Consider the following 22,701-nt stretch of genomic DNA (forward strand, 5'->3'; position numbering starts at 1 on the left):
AGCAAAGGGCGGCTCTAGTCATGAGGTTAGCATGCAACAACAAATGCGTTATGTAGAAGTTTGTGCAAAACAAAAGCAAAAACTACATAAACAACTAATAACTTCTCTTAAAAAACACTTTTTTACAAAAAGAGGAAAATCAAACGGAAAGGGAAGTAATGCTCCAGCTGTTTCTCCTTCTCTTGTGTCTGGTGGATGAAGCCGCTGATGTTTGATTTGTATTGTTGTTGTTGCTGGTTGTGTAGTTGGCGGGCCACGATGCATTTCAGGACTACAGGGTCGACGCGCCGGGGCGGTCGGTTTAGAAATGCGTCTCCTTTTCTGAGATGGTGGAAATTTTCCCATCAGCCTTTAGTTTTGCATCATTGACTGCGTAAGGACTGAGGCCGGCGAACTTCCCGCGCATTTTTAGGTCTGGACTGGGAGTGGTCAGCTTCTTTATCCTCTGTAGAGCAGAAGAGAGAGAGAGACAGACAGACAGACAGAGAGAGAGAGTAAGGAAAACACTTCTTTCATTCTGCATACTTTTCCAGAGCCTGTCCAGTTTCTACGTGAGAGGTGTGCACGTGAGAGGTGGGTACATGTGAGGTGTGCACGTGAGAGGTGTGTACGTGAGAGGTGTGTACGTGTGAGGTGTGTACGTGAGAGGTGTGTACGTGAGAGGTGTGTACGTGAGAGGTGTGTACGTGAGAGGTGTGTACGTGAGAGGTGTGTACATGTGAGGTGTGTACGTGAGAGGTGTGTACGTGAGAGGTGTGTACGTGAGAGGTGTGTACATGTGAGGTGTGCACGTGAGAGGTGTGCACGTGAGAGGTGTGTACGTGAGGTGTGTACGTGTGAGGTGTGTACGTGAGAGGTGTGTACATGTGAGGTGTGCACGTGTGAGGTGTGCACGTGAGAGGTGTGCACGTGAGAGGTGTGTACGTGAGGTGTGTACGTGTGAGGTGTGTACGTGAGAGGTGTGTACATGTGAGGTGTGCACGTGTGAGGTGTGCACGTGAGAGGTGTGTACATGTGAGGTGTGCACGTGTGAGGTGTGTACGTGTGAGGTGTGTACGTGAGAGGTGTGCACGTGAGAGGTGTGTACGTGAGAGGTGTGCACGTGAGAGGTGTGTACGTGAGAGGTGTGTATGTGAGAGGTGTGCACGTGAGAGGTGTGCACGTGAGAGGTGTGTACATGTGAGGTGTGCATGTGAGAGGTGTGTACATGTGAGGTGTGCACGTGAGAGGTGTGTACATGTGAGGTGTGCACGTGAGAGGTGTGTACGTGAGGTGTGTACGTGTGAGGTGTGTACGTGAGAGGTGTGTACATGTGAGGTGTGCACGTGAGAGGTGTGCACGTGAGAGGTGTGTACATGTGAGGTGTGTACGTGAGAGGTGTGTACATGTGAGGTGTGTACATGTGAGGTGTGTACGTGAGAGGTGTGTACATGTGAGGTGTGTACGTGAGAGGTGTGTACGTGAGAGGTGTGTACGTGAGAGGTGTGTACATGTGAGGTGTGTACGTGAGAGGTGTGTACGTGAGAGGTGTGTACATGTGAGGTGTGTACGTGAGAGGTGTGTACGTGAGAGGTGTGTACATGTGAGGTGTGTACGTGAGAGGTGTGTACATGTGAGGTGTGTACGTGAGGTGTGTACATGTGAGGTGTGTACGTTAGAGGTGTGTACGTGAGAGGTGTGTACGTGAGAGGTGTGTACGTGAGAGGTGTGTACGTGAGAGGTGTGTACATGTGAGGTGTGTACGTGAGAGGTGTGTACATGTGAGGTGTGTACGTGAGAGGTGTGTACGTGAGAGGTGTGTACGTGTGAGGTGTGTACGTGAGAGGTGTGTATGTGAGAGGTGTGTATGTGAGAGGTGTGTACGTGTGAGGTGTGTACGTGAGAGGTGTGTACGTGAGAGGTGTGTACGTGAGAGGTGTGTACGTGAGAGGTGTGTACGTGAGAGGTGTGTACGTGAGAGGTGTGTACGTGAGAGGTGTGTACGTGTGAGGTGTGTACGTGAGAGGTGTGTACGTGAGAGGTGTGTACGTGAGAGATGTGCACGTGAGAGGTGTGCACGTGAGAGATGTGCACGTGAGGTGTGTACGTGAGAGGTGTGTACGTGTGAGGTGTGTATGTGAGAGGTGTGTATGTGAGAGGTGTGTATGTGAGAGGTGTGTACGTGAGAGGTGTGTACGTGAGAGGTGTGTATGTGAGAGGTGTGTATGTGAGAGGTGTGTATGTGAGAGGTGTGTACATGTGAGGTGTGTACGTGAGAGGTGTGTACGTGAGAGGTGTGTATGTGAGAGGTGTGTATGTGAGAGGTGTCGTTGTTTGTGTTGAGATGTTCACATTTCATCATGTCTCCTTCTCCCCCACAGCGTCACTATGTGATGAGAGGGAGGACAATGGAATTGTGAGGATGCAAGGAGTAGAGATGAAGGTGGATGACTTTAAATACTTGGGCTCAACTGTCCAAGGTAACGGGGAGTGTAGGAGAGCGGTGAAGAAGAGAGTGCAGGCAGGGTGGAGTGGGTGGAGAAGAGTGTCAGGAGTGATGTGTGACAGAAGGGTACCAGCAAGAGTTAAAGGGAAGGTTTACAAGATGGTAGTGAGACCAGCTATGCCCCCTCCCCTTTTTCTCCCAAATTGTACTTGGCCAATTACCCCACTCTTCCGAGCCATCCTGGTCTCTGCTCCACCCCCTCTGCTGATCCGGGGAGGGCTGCAAACTACCACATGCCTCCTCCCATACATGTGGAGTCACCAGCAGCTTCTTTTCACCTGACAGTGAGGAGTTTCACCAGGGGGACGTGGCATGTGGGAGGATCAACCTATTCCCCCCAGTTCCCCCCTCCCCCCTGAACAGGTGCTCCGACTGACCAGAGGAGGTGCTAGTTCAGCGACCAGGACACATACCCACATCCAGCTTCCCACCCACACACACGGCCAATTGTGTCTGTAGGGATGCCTGACCAAGCCGGACACAACATGGGGATTCGAACGGGAGATCCCCGTGTTGGTAGGCAACCAAATAGACTGCTACGCTACCCGGACGCACCAGCTATGTTATATGGTTTGGAGACTGTGGCATTGATGAAAAGACAGGAGGTGGAGCTGGAGGTGGCAGAGATGAAGATGATAAGATTTTCATTGGGAGTGATGAAGAAGGGCAGGATTGGGAACGAGTATATTAGAGGGACAGCTCAGGTTGGACGGTTTGGAGACAAAGCAAGAGAGGCAAGATTGAGATGGTGTGGACATGTGTGGAGGAGAGATGCTGGGTATATTGGGAGAAGGATGCTGAATATGGAGCTGCCAGGGAAGAGGAGAAGAGGAAGGCCAAAGAGGAGGTTTATGGATGTGGTGAGGGAGGACATGCAGGTGGCTGGTGTGACAGAGGAAGATGCAGAAGACAGGAAGAGATGAAAACGGATGACCCGCTGTGGCGCCCCCTAACGGCAGCAGCCGAAAGTAGTAGTAGTAGTAGTAGTAGACTATGTGATGTGTGTGTGTGGTTAAGTGAACACATGAATCCACAGCTGAACCTTCTGCAGGTGATCTGGACCTACAGTCAAATGTCTCAAATAGGATGAAGACCCCCCCCCCCCAACACCCATCTCTTTGTGTTCCTACCTCAGCGAAGGTGCCGGGAGTCTTCCAGATCATCCAGATGATTCCCAGCGGGATGCACACCATGGACGACATGGCCATGAACCAGCCGATACCATATCCCCAGTCCGGGTAGGTGTACACATTGTTGTACTTCAAGGGCTTGTACTTTATCAGGAAGAACAAGAAGATACCCTGTGGTACACACACATGTACAGACGTGTTAAGATATGTACCGCGATGTGCAGCCATGTAAAAACATTTACAGACATGTACCCATACATAAATACATCTTAACACCAGTGGCGGCTGGCCAGTAGAGGGAGCCAGGGCGCCGCCCCTTCAAACATCAACAGATGAAAATCTACTTAAATATGTTAAGTATAATTCAGTTGTATAATGCAAATAATCATGAAATAAAAGTGTTGTCAGTCTGTCAGCGCCTGTCAGCAGCATTAGATATTGGTTCAAATGGTGTTTGGTTGATTCCTGTCTGAATACATATACTTCCTGTCTGAGTACATATACTTCCTGGGTGAGGGGTGCCGGCCAAACCATACCTTATGTAAGCCCTCAAACTTGTGGGGAGCAGGTGACCTGAGGCTGCTGTCTGATTGGTTTCTTCAGATTTTCCAGGGGGCGCAGTTCTGTGCCGCCCCAGACACGCCCACTTTTATTGGCAGTGAATTGGTATTGTTTTAATGGTTTTTGATCTAATGTGATTGGACGATTCTCGTGGCTGTCAATCATGTTAACACCCACCACCACGCCTCGTGTCGACTGTCAATCATCCACCGTCTGCGAACCCTGATAAAATCGATAGGCTACATGGGCCTTCTTAGTAACTCTGACTGTGTGGACATTAAAGCAGCTGTCAGGTGTGCTGCGCCAAGGTACATTGCCCCCCCCCCATAATATTAAGCACCAGCCGCCACTGCTTAACACATGTACACACATGTAAAGACGTATACAGCAGTGTACAGACATATATGGCCATGACAATCACAGACATTTAAACAATGTACATACACATACACACGTATGGTACACACATGTACTAGTGCACAAACGTACAGTCATGTAGAAGTGTTGGTGTTTCCGTGCTGAGGCAGACAGCTGACAGTATGAATACTTATTGCTCTTCACACCAGTGGTTCTCAGCTTGCTGGTGAATACCGGGTACTGCTGGTTTTGTCTTGATGCTCAATGATCCAGGTAAGAAAGTCTCAGAAGGTTGAATCAGTTCATCTGGACCCAACGTTTACTGACAGATACGTTTCATCATCATCTAAGTGACCTCTTCAGTCTCACCTGACTGCCGGTGTCCATCCATCCATCCATCCATTATCCCAACCACTTATCCTGCTGTCAGGGTCGCGGGGATGCTAGAGCCTATCCCAGCAGTCATTGGACGGCAGGTGGGGAGACACCCTGGACAGGCCGCCAGGCCATCACAGGGCTGACATACACACACACACACACACACACACACACACACATTCACATCTAGGGACAATTTAGTGCGGCCGATTCACCTGACCTAAATGTGTTTGGACTGTGGGAGGAAACCGGAGCCCCCGGAGGAAACCCATGCAGTGGCATAACTCCTGAAACCAATTATCAGTTTCATATGCAAATATGGGTGTGACCACTTACCATGTGTACTGGTCACAAGTGACTTGATTAGGGATTGTTGCAATCACAGCATTGTAAGATGGTGACAGATGTACTCTTAGCCCCCCCCCCCCCCCCCCCCTCGGTTCTGGGATGGTTGTTCCCTCTTCACATAAATGGCCTTTTTGACTCGCTGTTCAAACCAGCGTTCCTCCCTATCAAGGATGTGCACATCCTCATCCCTGAAAGAGTGGCCACTGGCCTGTAGATGGTGTAGACTGCTGAGTCCTGGTCTGTAGATGGTGTAGACTGCTGAGTCCTGGTCTGTAGATGGTGTAGACTGGTGAGTCCTGGTCTGTAGATGGTGTAGACTGCTGAGTCCTGGTCTGTAGATGGTGTAGACTGGAGTCCTGGCCTGACGTGTTAGCTCTCCTGTGTTGTGCCATCTTCTTGGCCAGCGTCTGTTTGGTTTCCCCGATGTACCAAGTCACAGCAATTCTCCTGCCACTTAACAGCTACACTATGTTGCTCTGTTTGTGCCGGGGGACCTGATCCTTGGGGTGGACCAACTTCTGGCACGGCGTGTTTTGGGGTTTGAAAGCAACTGAGACTCGGTGTTTGGAAAATATGCGTCTCAACTGTTCTGACACTCCCGCCACATACAGAATCACCACTGGTTTACACTCAGACAGCTGTTGTCCTTCTTCTTTCTTCGATCGGCTGCTGAACTGTTTCGGGTCTTCCTGGCTTAGATAAACGCCCACTTAAGTGTGGTTATCCTAGGTGGGCATTTATCAAAGCCAGGAAACTCTAGTTAATGGTCGCACCCATATTTGCATATGAAACTGGTGGTTGGTTTCAGTCGCTATAACACTGTGTTGTTTATAAACACACTGTACTGTTTATAAACACATGGTATTGTTTATAAACACAGTGTTGTTTATAAACACAATGTTGTTTATAAACACACTGTACTGTTTATAAGGGTGGGGACACCTGCCGTCGGGTGAGACTGAAGGTCACTCAGATGAAACTGTCAATAAACGCTGTGTCCAGATGAACTCATTCAACCTTGTTTGATACTGCTGGTTTTGTACTTATTTTATTTTATTTATTTTTTTGGATTTTCCCCCTTTTTCTCCCTAATCACCCCACTCTTCCGAGCCGTCCCGGTTGCTGCTCCACCTGGGGAGGGCTGCAGACTACCACATGCCTCCTCCGATACATGTGGAGTCACCAGCTGCTTCTTTTCACCTGACAGTGAGGAGTTTCACCAGGGGGACGTAGCACGTGGGAGGATCACGCTATTCCCTCCAGTTCCCCCTCCCCCCCCCGAACAGGTGCCCCGACCAACCAGAGGAGGTGCTAGTGCAGCGACCAGGACACATACCCAACATCCGACTTCCCAACTGCAGATTGTGTCTGTAGGGACGCCCGACCAAGCCGGAGGTAAAACAGGGATTCGATCTGGTGATTGCTGTGTTGATAGGCAACGGAATAGACCACTACGCTACCCGGATGCCCTGGTTTTGTACTTGTGTCAGGTACTCCGCTAATCTGGTGATTTTAGACCTGCAACAACAACTGAATGTAATGAAGCACCTGGCAGTACAGAAAACCAGCAGTACTGCTGGTACCTGAGGACCTGACTGAGAACCACTGGATGTGACGTCCTTCCATTATGAAAAAAGGTGACAGTGTTTTCAGTGCAGAATTGCCAGTGTGAAAATGCACACTGAGGGAATGAGACGAGAGAGACTTAAAGTACTTTTACAGGACGTGACAATACAGCCCGACGGCTGTATTTGTAAAAAAGAAAAACCAGTAGTTATTTTTATTTCAGTGTTAGCACCGAGTCACCTTTAAGATTCATATCTAACCATGGTTAACCTCAATATAAATACTCCGCAAAGCAGCAAATATATTAAAAATGATGAGTAAATAAAACTGGGAGGACTTGGTGTATAAGTGACTGGGTGCAGACATGGAAGGCCAGCACCAGCACTAGCTGGGTTCCAGTGTGTCATCTGTCTGTCAGTGTGGGATGATGGTGTATTTGCTAACATTTGTTTTATTGATTTGTTTTGCAGTGGACTCACTGCACAGATGCCCGGGGTGAGGATCATCCAGCACCATTTAATGAAGAAGACCGGTTTGTATCCAATCATGTCCTCGATGTTCATGTAGAACCGGTCACTTCCTGGAAGCCAAACAGGAAGCAGTCAGGGTCTCATCAAACAATTGCCTTCATTTGACAGTTTGTCACAATCAAAACTGAAATGCTCATGACGATTATCCTTCACGATGTGGCTGGACCTTTTTTACTCAAAACACCGATTCCTTCTGCAACACTAAAACCTCGTGTTCAACATAATACTTCACATGTTACATATGACATAACGTTATGTTTAACATGCTACATATAACATTACATGCAACATATAACATTAAATATAACATATTTCATGTATGACATATAACATGTTGCACACGTGCACATAGCATTACATCCGACATGTTACGGATAGCATGTTACAGTTAACATGTTACATATAACATTACATAACATGTTACATGTTACATATTACATATAACATTACATATAAATTGTTACATATAACACATTACACTTTGCATGGTACATGTATGTATATGTATGTATATGTGTGTGTGTGTGTGTGTGTATATATATATATATATATATATATATATATAAAACATTTAACATGTTACATTTTACATGGTACATTTAACATGTTACATTTAACATGTTACATATGACTGCATTGTAGAGCTGCTGAATATCTACAGTCATCTAGGCTGACATTAATGTAGAAAGACCTGTTTGTACAACTACAAATGAAGATGTATTTTTCAATATAGGATGTTGAAATGTAATGATTATTTTTATTATTATTACGGTCTGGACACTAACAGCACTGAGTCACATTAACGTTACACAATGTGTACTTTTGCCATTTAAACATATTTAACGACAAATATATAATTCTGCTTGGAATGAAAAGAGTTTTCATTCCTCTGTGACAGTGCAGTTCTTCCATAGTACTCATGTATTTACTGTAAGTAAATGACTTGTGGTTACTGTACTGAATCAGTTGCATGTGTTACAGAGCTTTCTCCAGTAGAGGACGTTGTTGGACTATCAACGTGTTTAGAACGAGAGCAGTGATTTATTGGAAACTTGGGGTGATGAAGTGTGTGTGTGTGTGTGTGTGTGTGTGTGTGTGTGTGTGTGTGTGTGTGTGTGTGTGTGTGTGTGTGTGTGTATGTGTAGACAGGACTGTAATGTCTGATGAAATATTTGGAAAACACGCAGAAGAAAGGAAGTTTACAATAATCACACAAGACACGTTGTGGTTATAACATAGTTAAACAGATGAGTATCATTTCTTACCGTAGACCCAGCCGATACATATGGACTCAAATATGGCCACAAACAGCAGACACATCCCACTGGCAGCATAGGAGTCAAATAGCTGGAAGACGTACATCCCTCCCTGACAGGACAGGACAGCTGTCAATCAACACTGATCACTCTCACTGTTAACCAATGGCTGAAGGAGTGGGCTGGTCATATCACATATACACATATATGTACGTGTATGTGTGTATATGTGTGTGTGTGTGTGTGTGTGTGTGTGTGTGTGTGTATTAAAATACTATAATACAGTATATAAAATATATATAAATAGTATATATAATGTGAAACACTATAATACAGAACATTTATTCTATATATATAGTATATATAATACTAAATATTACAATACTATAATACAGTATATATAATATATAGTCACTTACGTATATACGTTCATGTATATATGGGTATAAAATATCTAATGACCTCATTTTTATAAAATAAATCCACTTTTGCAAGGGAGAAAAATGGTTTTGCTGTTGTCAATGGTTCCTGCTGTCATAAACACTGTCTATGACATCAGATGACCCACCACAAGTCATAATGGGAAATAAAAATGATCTGCTAGATGAGGGACAGGGTTCCTGAGGGATGATGGGATACGTGACCCAGCTCTCACTGAAGCTAAGAAGACATGTAATAATAATACATCAGTCTTATACAGCGCTTTTCTAACACTCCAGGTGGCTTAACAATAAACGGGGTGAAACAAGGCAACACATAAACACAACTTAGATATGCAGGGGTGGATGGGGGGGCTACGAGAGGGAGAAGTGGCAGCCACACACGGCGCCAGCAGTAGGCCATTAAAACATGGAGGGGCAGGAAGGAGTGAACGGGTGCTTTTGGGTTGAATTCCATCCAAACACACTTGCTAAGAGCTGAGCTGATGCTGGCAGGCTCTCTGACCACATCACTTCAACTTTAACCACGTGTCACTTCTTTAAAAAGGGCAATTTCACAGAATTTTGACTGAAATATTTCTCATATTGTCTTTTTTGACCATTTGCTGTTTATTAGTGAACAGCTGGTATTTTTCCTCATAGCCTGAGATCAGATTAGTTTGCTCCATGGCTACCCGGTGATATCAGCTGTGTAATAAACACATTATTACAGGTTCATCAGCTAACAAGTTAAGCTTGTGGAGGACACTGAGCAGAGTCTAGAATTTTTAATGTCGCCGTCCTAATGTAGTCTGACAACACGTCACATCACAAACTAGAATGGGATAGTCACAGCTCATCTACGGACGCGACCTTCGACCTTTTGACCTGCGACGGAGTCAGACTCCAAGCTTTGCATCAGATTTTATACACAAGTCCTTCTAGTGGAGGTCAGATGGTGTAAAGGCTGAGTGGAGGAAGGAGAAGAGAAGGATGAACATTGGTTGCCTTGGCGGCATTCTGACTGATGGGACAGGACCAACCGGGGTGAGGATGAGGATTTGGACATGGAGATGAAGTCAGCGTGTTGTAAAATGAAGTGACAGTTTCTGAACAAAGATCCAGATATGCATTCTAAATCAAGTGGACAATAAAAACAAATCAAGGCCTGGATAATGAATGTAGCCACAGTAGTCACTAGTTCCCTTTACAGCTGACCTGTCGCTAGCTGACTGTTGACAGGAAAACATCACATGGTCATCGTTGTTTTTGAGACAACAAATAGATGATAAAGAAGTGACACACACACTTGACACTGAAGCGCAATCGTATTTCAGTGGATAGCTGTGTCTTTGTTCATATATTTTGACAACAATGATAAGTTAACCATTGTCACTAATGCCAGTAGCTAGCGTAGGTACATCCACTAGCTACATCCGCTAGCGGGACAGTGAAGCAACGTGAGCAGTTGTCCTACTGACATGTGGCTCCATGTCAGGATTCACTGTGTCTGCTGTACTAGTCTTTTCCTTCATTTCATTAATCTGCTGTTTTCTTTCTTACTGACATTAAAACTGTTTTCAAAAGGACTTGAGTCATGTCCACATCATCTTAGGCCATGCTACAGGCTAGCTAGTCCAGACACAGCAGCTCAACATTCCTGACACAGCTGTGCAGGGGGGAAAAACAGAACAAAACGAAGCATCTGAATACTGAAATATCTCATCTCATCTTCAGCCACTTCTCCGGGGTCGGGTCGTGGTGGCAGCAAGCTAAGTAGGGCAGTCCAGACGTCCCTCTCCCCAGCAACGACCTCCAGTTCCTCCTGGGGGATCCCAAGGTGTTCCCAGGCCAGATTGAACATGTAGTCCCTCCAGGTAGTTCTGGGTCTACCCCGGGGTCTCCTCCCACTTGGATGTGCCCGGTAAACCTCCAAAGGAAGGCGCCCAGGAGGAATCCTAATCAGATGCCTGAAACACCTCAACTGGCTCCTTTCGACACGAAGGAGCAGTGGCTGTACTCTGAGCTCCCTCCAGATGTCCGAGCTCCTCACCCTATCTCTAAGGCTGAGCCCAGACACCCTACGGAGGAAACTCATTTCAGCCGCTTGTATCCGCGATCTCACCCTTTCAGTCACTACCCAAAGCTCATGACCATAGGTGAGGGTTGGAACGAAGAGTGACTGGTAAACTGAGAGCTTTGCCTTCCGGCTCAGCTCCCTCTTCACCACAAAGGTCCAGTACAATGCCCGCATTACTGCTGACGCTGCACCAATGCGCCTGTCAATCTCCTGCTCCATCCTACCCTCACTCGTGAACAAGACCCCTAGATACTGAAATAATGCTCAAATAACTTGCTGAACAAGCATCTGAACATTCAGACATTCAAGGCTAGCTCTAGTTGTTTAACTTCATCGCTTCTTCATTAAAATGTACTCTACCCTTCACTAAGGCCGCTGCTGTTGATGTAGGCGAGATGCAATCTGATGTAATGTAATGTATGTAATGTACGTAAGTCTGGCTGAGAGGCTGTGGTATACCTGGACGGAATTTATTTCCTGCTTGTGTTTTGATGATGACGATGATGAAAGTGATGACGAGGTGCAGGATGATGATGATGATGATGAATATCGTCTATAGAGACCAAAAAATGAAGGTGATTTGAAGGTCTTAGTGGGAATAATTCAAATGGAATCAGCATTCAGTGGAATGGTGAGGATGCAAGGAGTAGAGTTGAAGAAGATGGATGAGTTTAAATACTTGGGGTCAACTGTCCAAAGTAATGCGGAGTGCAGGAGAGAGCTGAAGAAGAGTGTCAAGAGTGATGTGTGACAGAAGGATACCAGCAAGAGTTAAAGGGAAGGTTTACAAGATGGTAGTGAGACCAGCTATGTTATATGGTTTGGAGACAGTGGTACTGATGAAAAGACAGGAGGTGGAGCTGGGGGTGGCAGAGTTGATAATATTTTCATTGGGAGTGATGAAGAAGGACAGGATTAGGAATGAGTATATTAGAGGGACAGCTCAGGATGGACGGTTTGGAGACAAAGCAAGAAAGGCAAGATTGAGATGGTTTGGACATGTGTGGAGGAGAGATGCTGGGTATATTAGGAGAAGAATGCTGAATATGGAGCTGCCAGGGAAGAGGAGAAGAGGAAGGCCAAAGAGGAGGTTTATGGATGTGGTGAGGGAGGACATGCAGGTGGCTGGTGTGAAAGAGGAAGATGCAGAGGACAGGAAGAGATGGAAACGGATGATCCGCTCTGGCGCCCCCTAACGGGAGCAGCCGAAAGTGGTAGTAGTAGTAGTAGTAGTAGTAGTGGTGGGAGTAATTCAAAACTGGTTGAGATTTTAGACAATCTCTACCCCCCAATCCAATTCAATATTACACTTGTTACTTTGTTGTTTGTTGAAGGCACAACATCACAATCCCTTTCATAGAAATGACAACATCCATCCTTCCATTATCCAAACCGCTTATCCTGCTCTCAGGGTCGCGGGATACTGGAGCCTATCCCAGCAGTCACTGGGTGGCAGGCGGGGAGACACCCTGGACAGGCTGCCAGGCCATCACACAGGGCCGACACACACACACACACACACACACACACACACACACACACACACACACACACACACACACACACACACACACACACACACACATTCACATTCAGACCTAGGGACAATTTGGTATGGCTGATTCACCTGACCTACATGTCTTTGGACTGTGGGAGGAAACCAGAGCACCTGGAGGAAACCCACACAGACACGGGGAGAACATGCAAACTCCACACACAGGACGACCCCCAAGATTGGACTACCCCGGGGCTCAAACCCAGCACCTTGCTGTGAGGCGACCATGCTAACCACTGCACCACCGTGCTGCCCCAATATGCAACCACTGTTGCTGAACTGTACAACACTGCGCTGCTTAATGTACCAGTTTCTTGCATTTTGAATCCATCTTCTAGAGAGATAAGTGATGTTTCCAGATGTTTCTGGTCTCACCTCTGTGCACATGATGAGTCCTATGAAGAAGGAGACCACAGACATGCCCAGAATCAGCAGCTCTCGACGGTAGCCTCTCCGAAAGGTCTCTGGGTACATGTCCACCACCGCCGTCACCAAGCTCTCCACACAAACAAACTGGAAAGACAACACCAGCCATGTGGATTATCTCATCTTGGGTTCAGACGTACGTCTCTGCCCACATCTCTCACACTGTCTCAGAATGCAGACTGTTAAGTGCTGTGGAGTCACCTGACTGTCCAGACCAAGGAAGATGAGCATCATGAAGAAGAGACAGGCCCAAAGAGGAGACAGAGGCATCATGGTCACAGCTTTAGGGTAGGCGATGAAGGCAAGTCCAGGACCTGCATCACAAACACAAACACACACATACACAGTATAAATGCAACATATATACACAAATACACGCAACAGTAGTGCTGTAAGTATGATCATGGACCTCGTCCTCTGTCTCCTCCACCAGTGACAGAGGAGACAGGGTGAGTCGGGACCAGTCCAGTACTTCTACACATGTACTTTTAACTAGTACAGAATGCTAATGTGATTTTCGGGGGCTTTGACCATAGGGGTTAAAGCAAAAAAAAAAAAAAAAAATCCTGAGCCTGAACTTTTTTTGTGTGTGTGTGTGTGTGAGGGGGGGTGTTGTTGTCCTGTGGCGTGGACAGATTCGCAGGGTAAAAAAAAAACAAAAAACAAAAAACATGGAAATGAATGATTGCAAATTATGGTGGGCCTTTTGAAACTGCAATAGCAAGAAAAGTCAGTAGGTGGCAATAGTAAAACAAACGAGGACATTGAGGACTTTGTCCATGTTCTGGTTGGTGGCTTCGTCGACATTTAAGGAAAACATGCCGTTTTTTAGCTTTTCCGAAATATGTCTTTTAAACTCTGGTGTTATGCCTGCCGTGTCTGTTCAACTAGCTGACATGCTGATTAGATATTGACAGTTTTGTCAAAGCAATTCTTGTCTTCAGCTATTTTTTTGAATAAATTCACCAGGGGGTTGGGCGAGCTTGAAAGACAGATCGTGCTCTGCGATGAACGTGCACACGCGTATTTTCAAGTCACACACACGGTCAGTTATTGACGCCGGTACATCAGCTGTGGTTGTTGCTCCCGGTAACCGTGTTGTGTGTTGGGGAGCACGAACAGCTGCTCTATGAGCGGGGTCTGACTCATGACGTGGTAGCACTTTTTCCCCGTTAGTTGCATATACTAGCTTTGTCGAGCACAAAGTGCAGAGGCGAGCACCTGCTTCTCTTAACTTCTTAACCCAGCTACCAAAAGGCTTACCGTCCTTCCCTATCTCTTCTATCCCCGGCCAGCGCCATTTATTTTTTAATCCTTTATCAGCTAGGGGGCATCTTCCCCAGGATTCATGAACTTACTGTCCATCCTACTCTCCTTCGACGTGACGTCTCTCTACTCGGGCATCTGCAGCATAGGACTCGGTTGAAGCACTTTTTCCAAGACCTGCCCCATTCTACTTCTGATTGGCTAATAATGTTACTTTGAGAGCGGGAGAGTTGTGCTCCTCTCATATCATTGGCAGACAAACTCATAAACTCGAAAGTGATGGTGATGATATCAAGACGTTTTTTTTTGAAATATAAGACTTTTTTTTTTCCCCACAGCCAAACGCCGCACACCGGAAATCCGGCACAGTGCCGGAATACTTTAAGCCCTGTGACCATGAATGGATGAGCTTTACATACTGACTGTACCTCACATACATCTACCACAAACACAGAGTACATGACCCACATACAGCAAAACCCAGACCAAGAAAAGAGGTGTGTGTGTGTGTGTGTGTGTGTGTGTGTGTGTGTGTGTGTGTGTGTGTGTGTGTGTGTGTGTGTGTGTGGCGGTCTATTCCATTGCCTACCAACACGGGGATCGGCGGTTTGAATCCTCGTGTTACCCCTCCGGCTTGGTCGGGCGTCCCTACAGACACAATTTGCCGTGTCTGCGGGCGGGAAGCCGGATGTGGGTATGTGTCCTGGTCGCTGCACTAGTGCCTCCTCTGGTCAGTCGGGGCACCTGTTCAGAGTGGGAGGGGGAACTGGGGGGAACAGCGTGATCCTCCCACGCGCTACGTCCCCCTGGTGAAACTCCTCACTGTCAGGTGAAAAGAAGCGGCTGGTGACTCCACATGTATGGGAGGAGACATGTGGTAGTCTGCAGCCCTCCCCGGATCAGCAGAGGGGGTGGAGCAGAGACCGGGACGGCTTGGAAGAGTGGGGTAATTGGCCAAGTACAATTGGGGAGCAAAGGGTGGGGTGGGGGGGTAAAAAAAGGTGTGTGTGTTTTGTATGCTTGTGAGCACTTGTGGTGTTGCATGTGTGTTATTTGTGTTACATTATAGCCATGATAATTCCCTCACATTACTTCCTGGTGCCTCAAGTTTTCCACTTGCGGCCCAAAAACATCAAATATTAAAGTGACAGTCACATTGAACAGTGGGGAAATGTGTGTCCCCTCCAGACCGAGTGTGACACTGATGGTCTTCATAAGTGACAGACATGTCAGGTCTCTCACCTGACTCAGCCACGGCCTCGATGGGGACGTTCTGCTCGTAGGCCATGAAGCCGAGCACGGAGAAGATGGCGAAGCCCGCCACAAAGCTGGTGCCACTGTTGAGACAGCACAGCATGATGCAGTCCCTGAGGAGAGAGAGACACCCGTTACAGGCACAGCTGTCAGCGTGTCTGTCAGACAGACTGCAGGAGATCAGGGTTGGGGTGTGTGTGTGTGTGTGTGTGTGTGTGTGTGTGTGTGTGTGTGTGCGTGTGTGTGTGTCCATTCTGATGTATGTTACACTGCTGTATGTGGCTGTGGCTGCTGGGTGTATTGTGAAGGGTTTGTTATGAAGGTGTATGTCAATGTTGTAGGCTTTACCAGGTCGGCCCCAACTAATGCAGGGATACCAGAGTCTATCCCAGCATGCACTGGGCAGTCTATCCCAGCATGCACTGGGCAGAAGACAGAGAACAAACTGGACAGTTTCCCAGTCCAACACAGGGCACGCACGCACACGCACGCACACACACACGCACACACACACACACACACTTCACAACTATGGATCATGTAGAGGGTGGCACAGTGGTTAGTGCGATTGCCTCACAGCAAGAAGGTTCTGGGTTCGAGCCCCGGGGTAGCCCAACCTTGGGAGTCATCCCGGGTTGTTCTCTGTGTGGAGTTTGCATGTTCTCCCCGTGTCTGTGTGGGTTTCCTCCAGTTGCTCCGGTTTCCTCCCACAGTCCAAAGACATGTAGGTCAGGTGAATCAGCCGTACTAAATTGCCCCTAGGTGTGAATGTGTGGGTCCTGTGATGGCCTGGCGGCCTGTCCAGGGTGTCTCCCCGCCTGCCGCCCAGTGACTGCTGCGATAGGCTCCAGCATCCCCGCGACCCTGAGAGCAGGATAAGTGGTTTGGATAATGGATGGATGGATGGATCATGTAGACCAGGAGTGGCTAACCATGTGCCATGGAGAGCCATGTGTATGCAGGTTTTCATTCCAACCCGACTCCACACCAGCTGATTTCACTGATACAGTCTTACTCTTTGGTTGAAGGGTTGCTAATCAGTGAAATCACCTGGTGTGCAGTCCGGCTGGAATGAAAACCTGCATACACATGGCTCTCCATGGCACATGGTCAGCCACCCTTGACGTAGAACCTCTAGTGGACCTGATGTGTCAGCCTTCAGATGGTGAGAGGAACCAGAGAACATGCAAACTCCACATGGATGGACTGAACCAGGGCCAGTTTAGAAGAACAAAGCCCCTCTATTTCATCATCGTACAGGTTACAGTGAGCGTGTTCTCTGCATGTAACCATCCTATCGTATAGGAGCAGTGAGCAGCTGCAGCAACCAGGGACCAACTCCAGTTCTTATTTCCAGTACCTTGCTCAGAGGGACAGACAGCAGTATTAACCCTAACATTCATGTCTTTTTGACATTTTACTGTGCACTAACTGCACTAACCACTATGTTAAGCTAAAGGTGATTTATTAATGGACTTTATTTTCAGTCCGTCCATCGTTCCTTCGGCCGGTGTAACAGACAGCGTGGGGTTTCATACCTGTAGCAGTTGTTGTTGTAGGCATTGTAACTCCCCAACGCGGTGAGACAGCCCAGACAGATGGCATAGGAGAAGAAGATCTGGGTTCCAGCATCCACCCATACCTGTTGCACGCACGCACACAAGCACGCACACAAACACACACACACACACACACGAAATTACCTTTTCTGTGTACTTGATAAGTTTTGCTGCGTCATACATATTTATAATTTTGGTCCAGTCCTGTTCTGAAGCTAATTTTCTATCTGTATTTTTTAGATTGATCCATTCAATAAATACGACCTGAAGTCGGCCTTTTCACTCGTAAGAGATGAAGACATTTCATTTTTTCTGGTTTGAGTCTCTTCCTTTGTTACGTCCTCCCTACCTGATCCTCATCTTCTCCATGAATTTGTAATGAAATGACGGCCCAGTGGATCCTGCAGCAAGCTGAGCAGCATGAATCATGGATTACCATCCTATAAGAAGACAGGAGGTGGTCTGCAGCCCAAACGTTCATATTCCACCTCTCTGCTTGCTTCAAGTCAGCTTTACTTTCAAATGGTGTTCTTCTGTGTTGGACACATTCATACGTCCCATTTACTCTCAACCCCCATATACATCACTGTTTCCTACTTCCACCTGCACTTTACATGCTATGTTCTTATATTAATATGTCTGATATCATCTCATGTCATCATCAGCTGCTTCTCCGAGGTAGGTCGTGGTGGCAGCAAGCTAAGTAGGACACTCCAGACGTCCTTCTCCCCAGCAACGCCCTCCAGCTCCTCCTGGGGGATCCCAAGGCGTTCCCAGGCCAGATTGGACATGTAGTCTCCCCAGCGAATTCTGGGTCTACCCCGGGGTCTCCTCCCAGTTGGCCATGCCCGGTAAACCTCCAAAGGAAGGCGAACCACCTCAGCTGGCTCCTTTCGATGTGAAGGAGCAGCGGCTCTACTCCGAGCTCCCTCTGGATGTCTGAGCTCCTCACCCTATCTCTAAGGCTGAGCCCAGACACCCTACAGAGGAAACTCATTTCAGCTGCTTGTATCCACGATCTCACCCTTTCGGTCACTACCCAAAGCTCATGACTATAGGTGAGGGTTGGAACGAAGAGTGACTGGTAAATTGAGAGCTTTGCCTTCCAGCTCAGCTCCCTCTTCACCACAACGGTCCGGTACAACGTCCACATTACTGCTGATGCTGCACCAATCCACCTGTCAATCTCCCGCTCCATCCTACCCTCACTCATGAACAAGACCCCGAGATACTTGAACTCCTTCACTTGAGGCAACAACTCGTGTCTGTCATGCCATGTAATGTCTGTTATACTATGCATGATATGTACTTTCTACCTTCTACTTGGATTCTGCCATTCACCACATCTGTATTATCTAAGACACACACTAAATGTACTCGTGACTGACGTGATTTCTGTGTCAAATTTACACCTGCTACTTCATACAACACTACTAGCGCATGGTTTTCAAAAGTGCTTCTGAAAACTTATTTTGATAAAAGCTATAAAACAGATTGTAAATGTTTACAATGGTCATGTTAACATTGTGTCTCTCTGTAGCCTCGTATTAAACCACAGCATCCAGACACGAGGACCACCAGACCTCCATGTTACCGACGTGTCCATGAGCAAGATGCCATGCACCACCCTTCAGAATACCTTATGGACCACAGAGAACAATTTATCCAATTATTATTTCAGTTCAAGGTCAATTCACTTATAATCACATTAAAACACAGCAACAAGGGGGTCCGGGTAGCGTAGTGGTCTATTCTGTTGCCTAGCAACATGGGGCTCACTGGTTCAAATCCCCGTGTTACCTAAGACTTGGTCGGGCATCCCTACAGACACAACTGGCCGTGTCTGCAGGTGGGAAGCCGGATGTGGGCATGTGTCCTGGTTGCTGCACTAGCACCTCCTCTGGTTGGTCGGGGCGCCTGTTCAGGGGGGAGGGGGAACTGGGGGGAATAGCGTGATCCTCCCACGTGCTACGTCCCCCTGGTGAAACTCCTCACTGTCAGGTGAAAAGAAGCAGCTGGCGACTTCACGTGTATGGTAGGAGGTATGTGGTAGTCTGCAGCCCTCCCGGATCGGCAGAGGGGGTGGAGCAGAGACCGGGATGGCTCAGAAGAGTGGGGTAATTGGCCAGATAAAATTGGGGAGAATTAGAGGGTGAAAAATCCCCCCCCCCAAAAAAAACCCAGCAACAAATTAAACCAAATGTACAACCTCTAAAAATAAACAGCAAGAAAAAGAGAAAGAGCTGGAGGATTACAGCAATGCCAGGCACCAGGAAGAGGCACAACCTAAGAAAGAAAACTTAATTCTCTTCTCGTGGTCTGGTATCAGATGTGAGGAGATACAGGCTGGTATGGGGATGTAGCACAGTAATAACAACAGTAATAAGCGTGATGTCGAAGTGAACATGTAGAAGCTGTTGGTACAGTTAGTGTAGAGGTTGGATTCCCACACGTGCAGTGGGAGTTTCAGATGTGTGTTACCAAACCAGTTTGCGCCTTGGTTTAAAGGCACCAGCAGAGGGGTTGATAGAGAATTCACACATAATGCAGCATGGCTCTTGGAGAAATGCCAAGAAACTCTCTCACATCGCCATTCACTTACTAATCTCATTTCCCCGGCGAGAAAACAATGAACAAACGCGGGGTCTTGTCTCCTTTCAGGCAGTTTCCTAGGCAACTCGTGTGCCCTGACAAACACACACCGGCCCGTTCCGCTCTTCACCCGGCACACCACCGCCAGGCCGCCGCTCGGGCCAATCTGGACGCCTCGTGTGTTTGGCTGTGTTGAGACTGAGCCTGTCCTCCTTAAGGAGTTCTTCTTTTGGGAATGAACTACACACTCATTTGGTTGCACAGAAGAACGGCGGCATAGCAGCACAGTGTTGATCAGCAGGAAGCCACCAGCCGAGGAACTGGAGTGCAGATGTGATGAGAGACTACATGATGTCTGATATTTCCTAATGTGGAGATAAAATCTGTAAATCAGAAACACTCCTCCCCCCCTTTCTCCCCAACTGTATCCGGCCAATTACCCCACTCTTCTGAGACGTCCCGGTCGCTGCTCCACCCCCTCTGCTGATCCAGGGAGGGCTGCAGACTACCACATGCCTCCTCCCATATATGTGGAGTCGCCAGCCGCTTCTTTTCACCTGACAGTGAGGAGTTTCACCAGGGGGACGTATAGCACATGGGAGGATCATGCTATTCCCTCCAGTTCCCCCTCCCACTCCGAACAGGCGCCCCGACCGACCAGAGGAGGTGCTAGTGCAGCGACCAGTACACATACCCACATCCGGCTTCCCACCCACAGACACGGCCAATTGTGTCTGTAGAGACACTCGACCAAGCTGGAGGTAACAAGGGGATTCAAACCGCTATTCTGCGTGTTGGGAGGCCACGGAATAGACCGCCACGCCACCCAGATGCTAGAATCAGAATCACTTTATCTGTCATTTCATTTCATGCACTTGCGCACATGAAATGAAACGAAACATCGTTTCACGCAGCCCACAGCCGTGCAACACAAAGACAAAAACACACCCAAAAACTACAAGAACTCACATATCCAAATTAACACATATATATCTAAAAAAACTGGAACTGCCGGTCTGCATGGGCTAGCAGTTAGCTTAGCCTGCCCCGCTTCCGCATCCTGTCAGACCGCCCTCAGTGTTTCCTCTTTGGGCACAGCTCCAGACAGGGCCGTGGTCCCTGGGCCCACAGGATGCAGCAGACCAAGCTCTCCCAGCCGATTCAGCGCCAGCTCTCCCAGCCATCAAACGGAGACAAACTTAGATGCAGAAGTTGACAAAGACACTGCATGGATGGTACTGGGTGAGGCCGCCACAAACGTGGATTCACGCCGCCATCTTCCCACACCGGTACCAGGTGAGGCTACTGCAAACATGAATTTGTGCCGCCATCTGCCACACCGGAAGCGAAAGTGACAAATGTGGTGACATTTGTCCTTTCACTTTAATCAGCAGCTACAGAAAGTCACAAAGTGAATTTCCCCTGTGAATCATCTAATTATCCCTTTTTTACTTAAATGATAGCTGTAATGTCTCGTACATAGCAGGTCATTTTATCTTTCCTTACAAATGCTACGCTCATTAAGATTGACTAATTATTAGTACTAATCAGTTATCCTACACACATATTTGTGTATAATGACTTATTAGTTAATGTGTGTGCATATTAGTACAATTAGTTCCTAGTACTTTGTTTTGTCCAGTGTTCTGTGTTTTTCATGATCTGAATCGAGGGAGTGAGGAGGGAGTTTGTCATGACACCTATTCTATTCTGATCTTTGTGAGAATGTCATATGATCATAAAACCAACTGGTGTTGAATCATGATTCAGGGCGATACAAATAAAATATGAGTTTAGCTGGTTTGACTTGACATCTCAGTGTTCAGTCTTAGGGGACTTAGTCACTTGATTTCCTTACCTGGATTATTGAGCATACATAAAGACCTTTTTACTATTGTAATTTTATTTAAATATTGTCGTGAATTTGTGGGGCAGCCAGAAACCGCCGCAGCCGGGACACAAACCTGGGTCTCCCGCACCAATGGCGACTACGTTAACCAGTCAATTAAAGGGTCAGACCCGTTAGCCAAGGGCTAGCAAGTCTAGTCATTCATGGTTATTACACTAACCCCCTCCTTTGGGAAGCGCGTCGCCGTGCTTCAGCATATCAGCCCCCTCAAGCCTCTGGGCGCACGTGCTTCCGATTGCCTCACGGCCTCACCATCCCACTTCTGACACCAATGTAACAAATTCAGGGGGCAGCCGGGAACTGCCGCAGCCGGGACGTGAACCTGGGTCTCCTGCACCAAGGGCAACTACGTTAACCAGTCGACTAAAGGGTCAGACCCGTTAGCGAAGGTCTAGCGAGTCTAGTCATCTGTGGTCGTTACAATATCAACCAACTCTAATTTTATTGAAGTTGATTTTTACTGATCACTTCTGTTGTTTTTTTTTCTGTTTTGAAACGGGTATTGGTGATGGGGGACATTTGATTGTTGATATTTACCACAAACCAACACATACTGATCAGTACTTAAGGTTTGACTCTCATCATCCACTGCAGCACAAACTAGGAGTCATCAGGATGCTGTACCACCGAGCTGACAACGTCCCCACCGACACAGCGGCCGGGGAAGGGGAGAGATCCCACATTAAACAGGTCCTGGTTAAGTGTGGTTATCCTAACTGGGCGTTTGTCAAAAGCCAGGAAGACCCCAAACAGTGCACCATCCCATTGCAGAGAGAAGGACAACAGCTGCCTAAGCTTAAACCAGTGGTGATCCCGTATGTGGTGGGAGTGTCGAAACAGTTGAGACGCGTATTTTCCAAACACCGCGTCTCAGCTGCTTTCAAACCCCAAAACACGCTGAACCAGAAGTTGGTCCACCCGAAGGATCAGGTCCCCCGGCACAAACAGAGCAATATAGTGTAGCTGTCAAGTGCCAGGAGGATTGCCGTGACTTGTACATTGGGGAAACTAAACAGATGCTGGCCAAGAG

At 47.5% G+C, this 22,701-nt stretch overlaps 1 protein-coding gene across 1 annotated transcript in view; it reads right to left on the reverse strand.

Moving 5' to 3' along the window:
• Nucleotides 1-301: 301 nt before the first annotated feature.
• Nucleotides 302-22,701, reverse strand: part of slc6a11b (solute carrier family 6 member 11b) — a 66,968-nt gene continuing 44,568 nt past the window's right edge. The window contains exons 7-14 of the mRNA XM_056273904.1: nt 17,150-17,253; nt 15,600-15,724; nt 13,293-13,405; nt 13,041-13,178; nt 8,621-8,723; nt 7,305-7,405; nt 3,616-3,786; nt 302-445 (exon numbers count right to left, since the gene is read on the reverse strand). Of these exons, the coding sequence (XP_056129879.1) occupies nt 302-445; nt 3,616-3,786; nt 7,305-7,405; nt 8,621-8,723; nt 13,041-13,178; nt 13,293-13,405; nt 15,600-15,724; nt 17,150-17,253 (999 nt within the window). The remainder of the gene's footprint in view (nt 446-3,615; nt 3,787-7,304; nt 7,406-8,620; nt 8,724-13,040; nt 13,179-13,292; nt 13,406-15,599; nt 15,725-17,149; nt 17,254-22,701) is intronic.

The sequence above is a fragment of the Lampris incognitus genome, chromosome 2, assembly GCF_029633865.1.
Source record: "Lampris incognitus isolate fLamInc1 chromosome 2, fLamInc1.hap2, whole genome shotgun sequence".
NCBI lineage: Eukaryota > Metazoa > Chordata > Actinopteri > Lampriformes > Lampridae > Lampris > Lampris incognitus.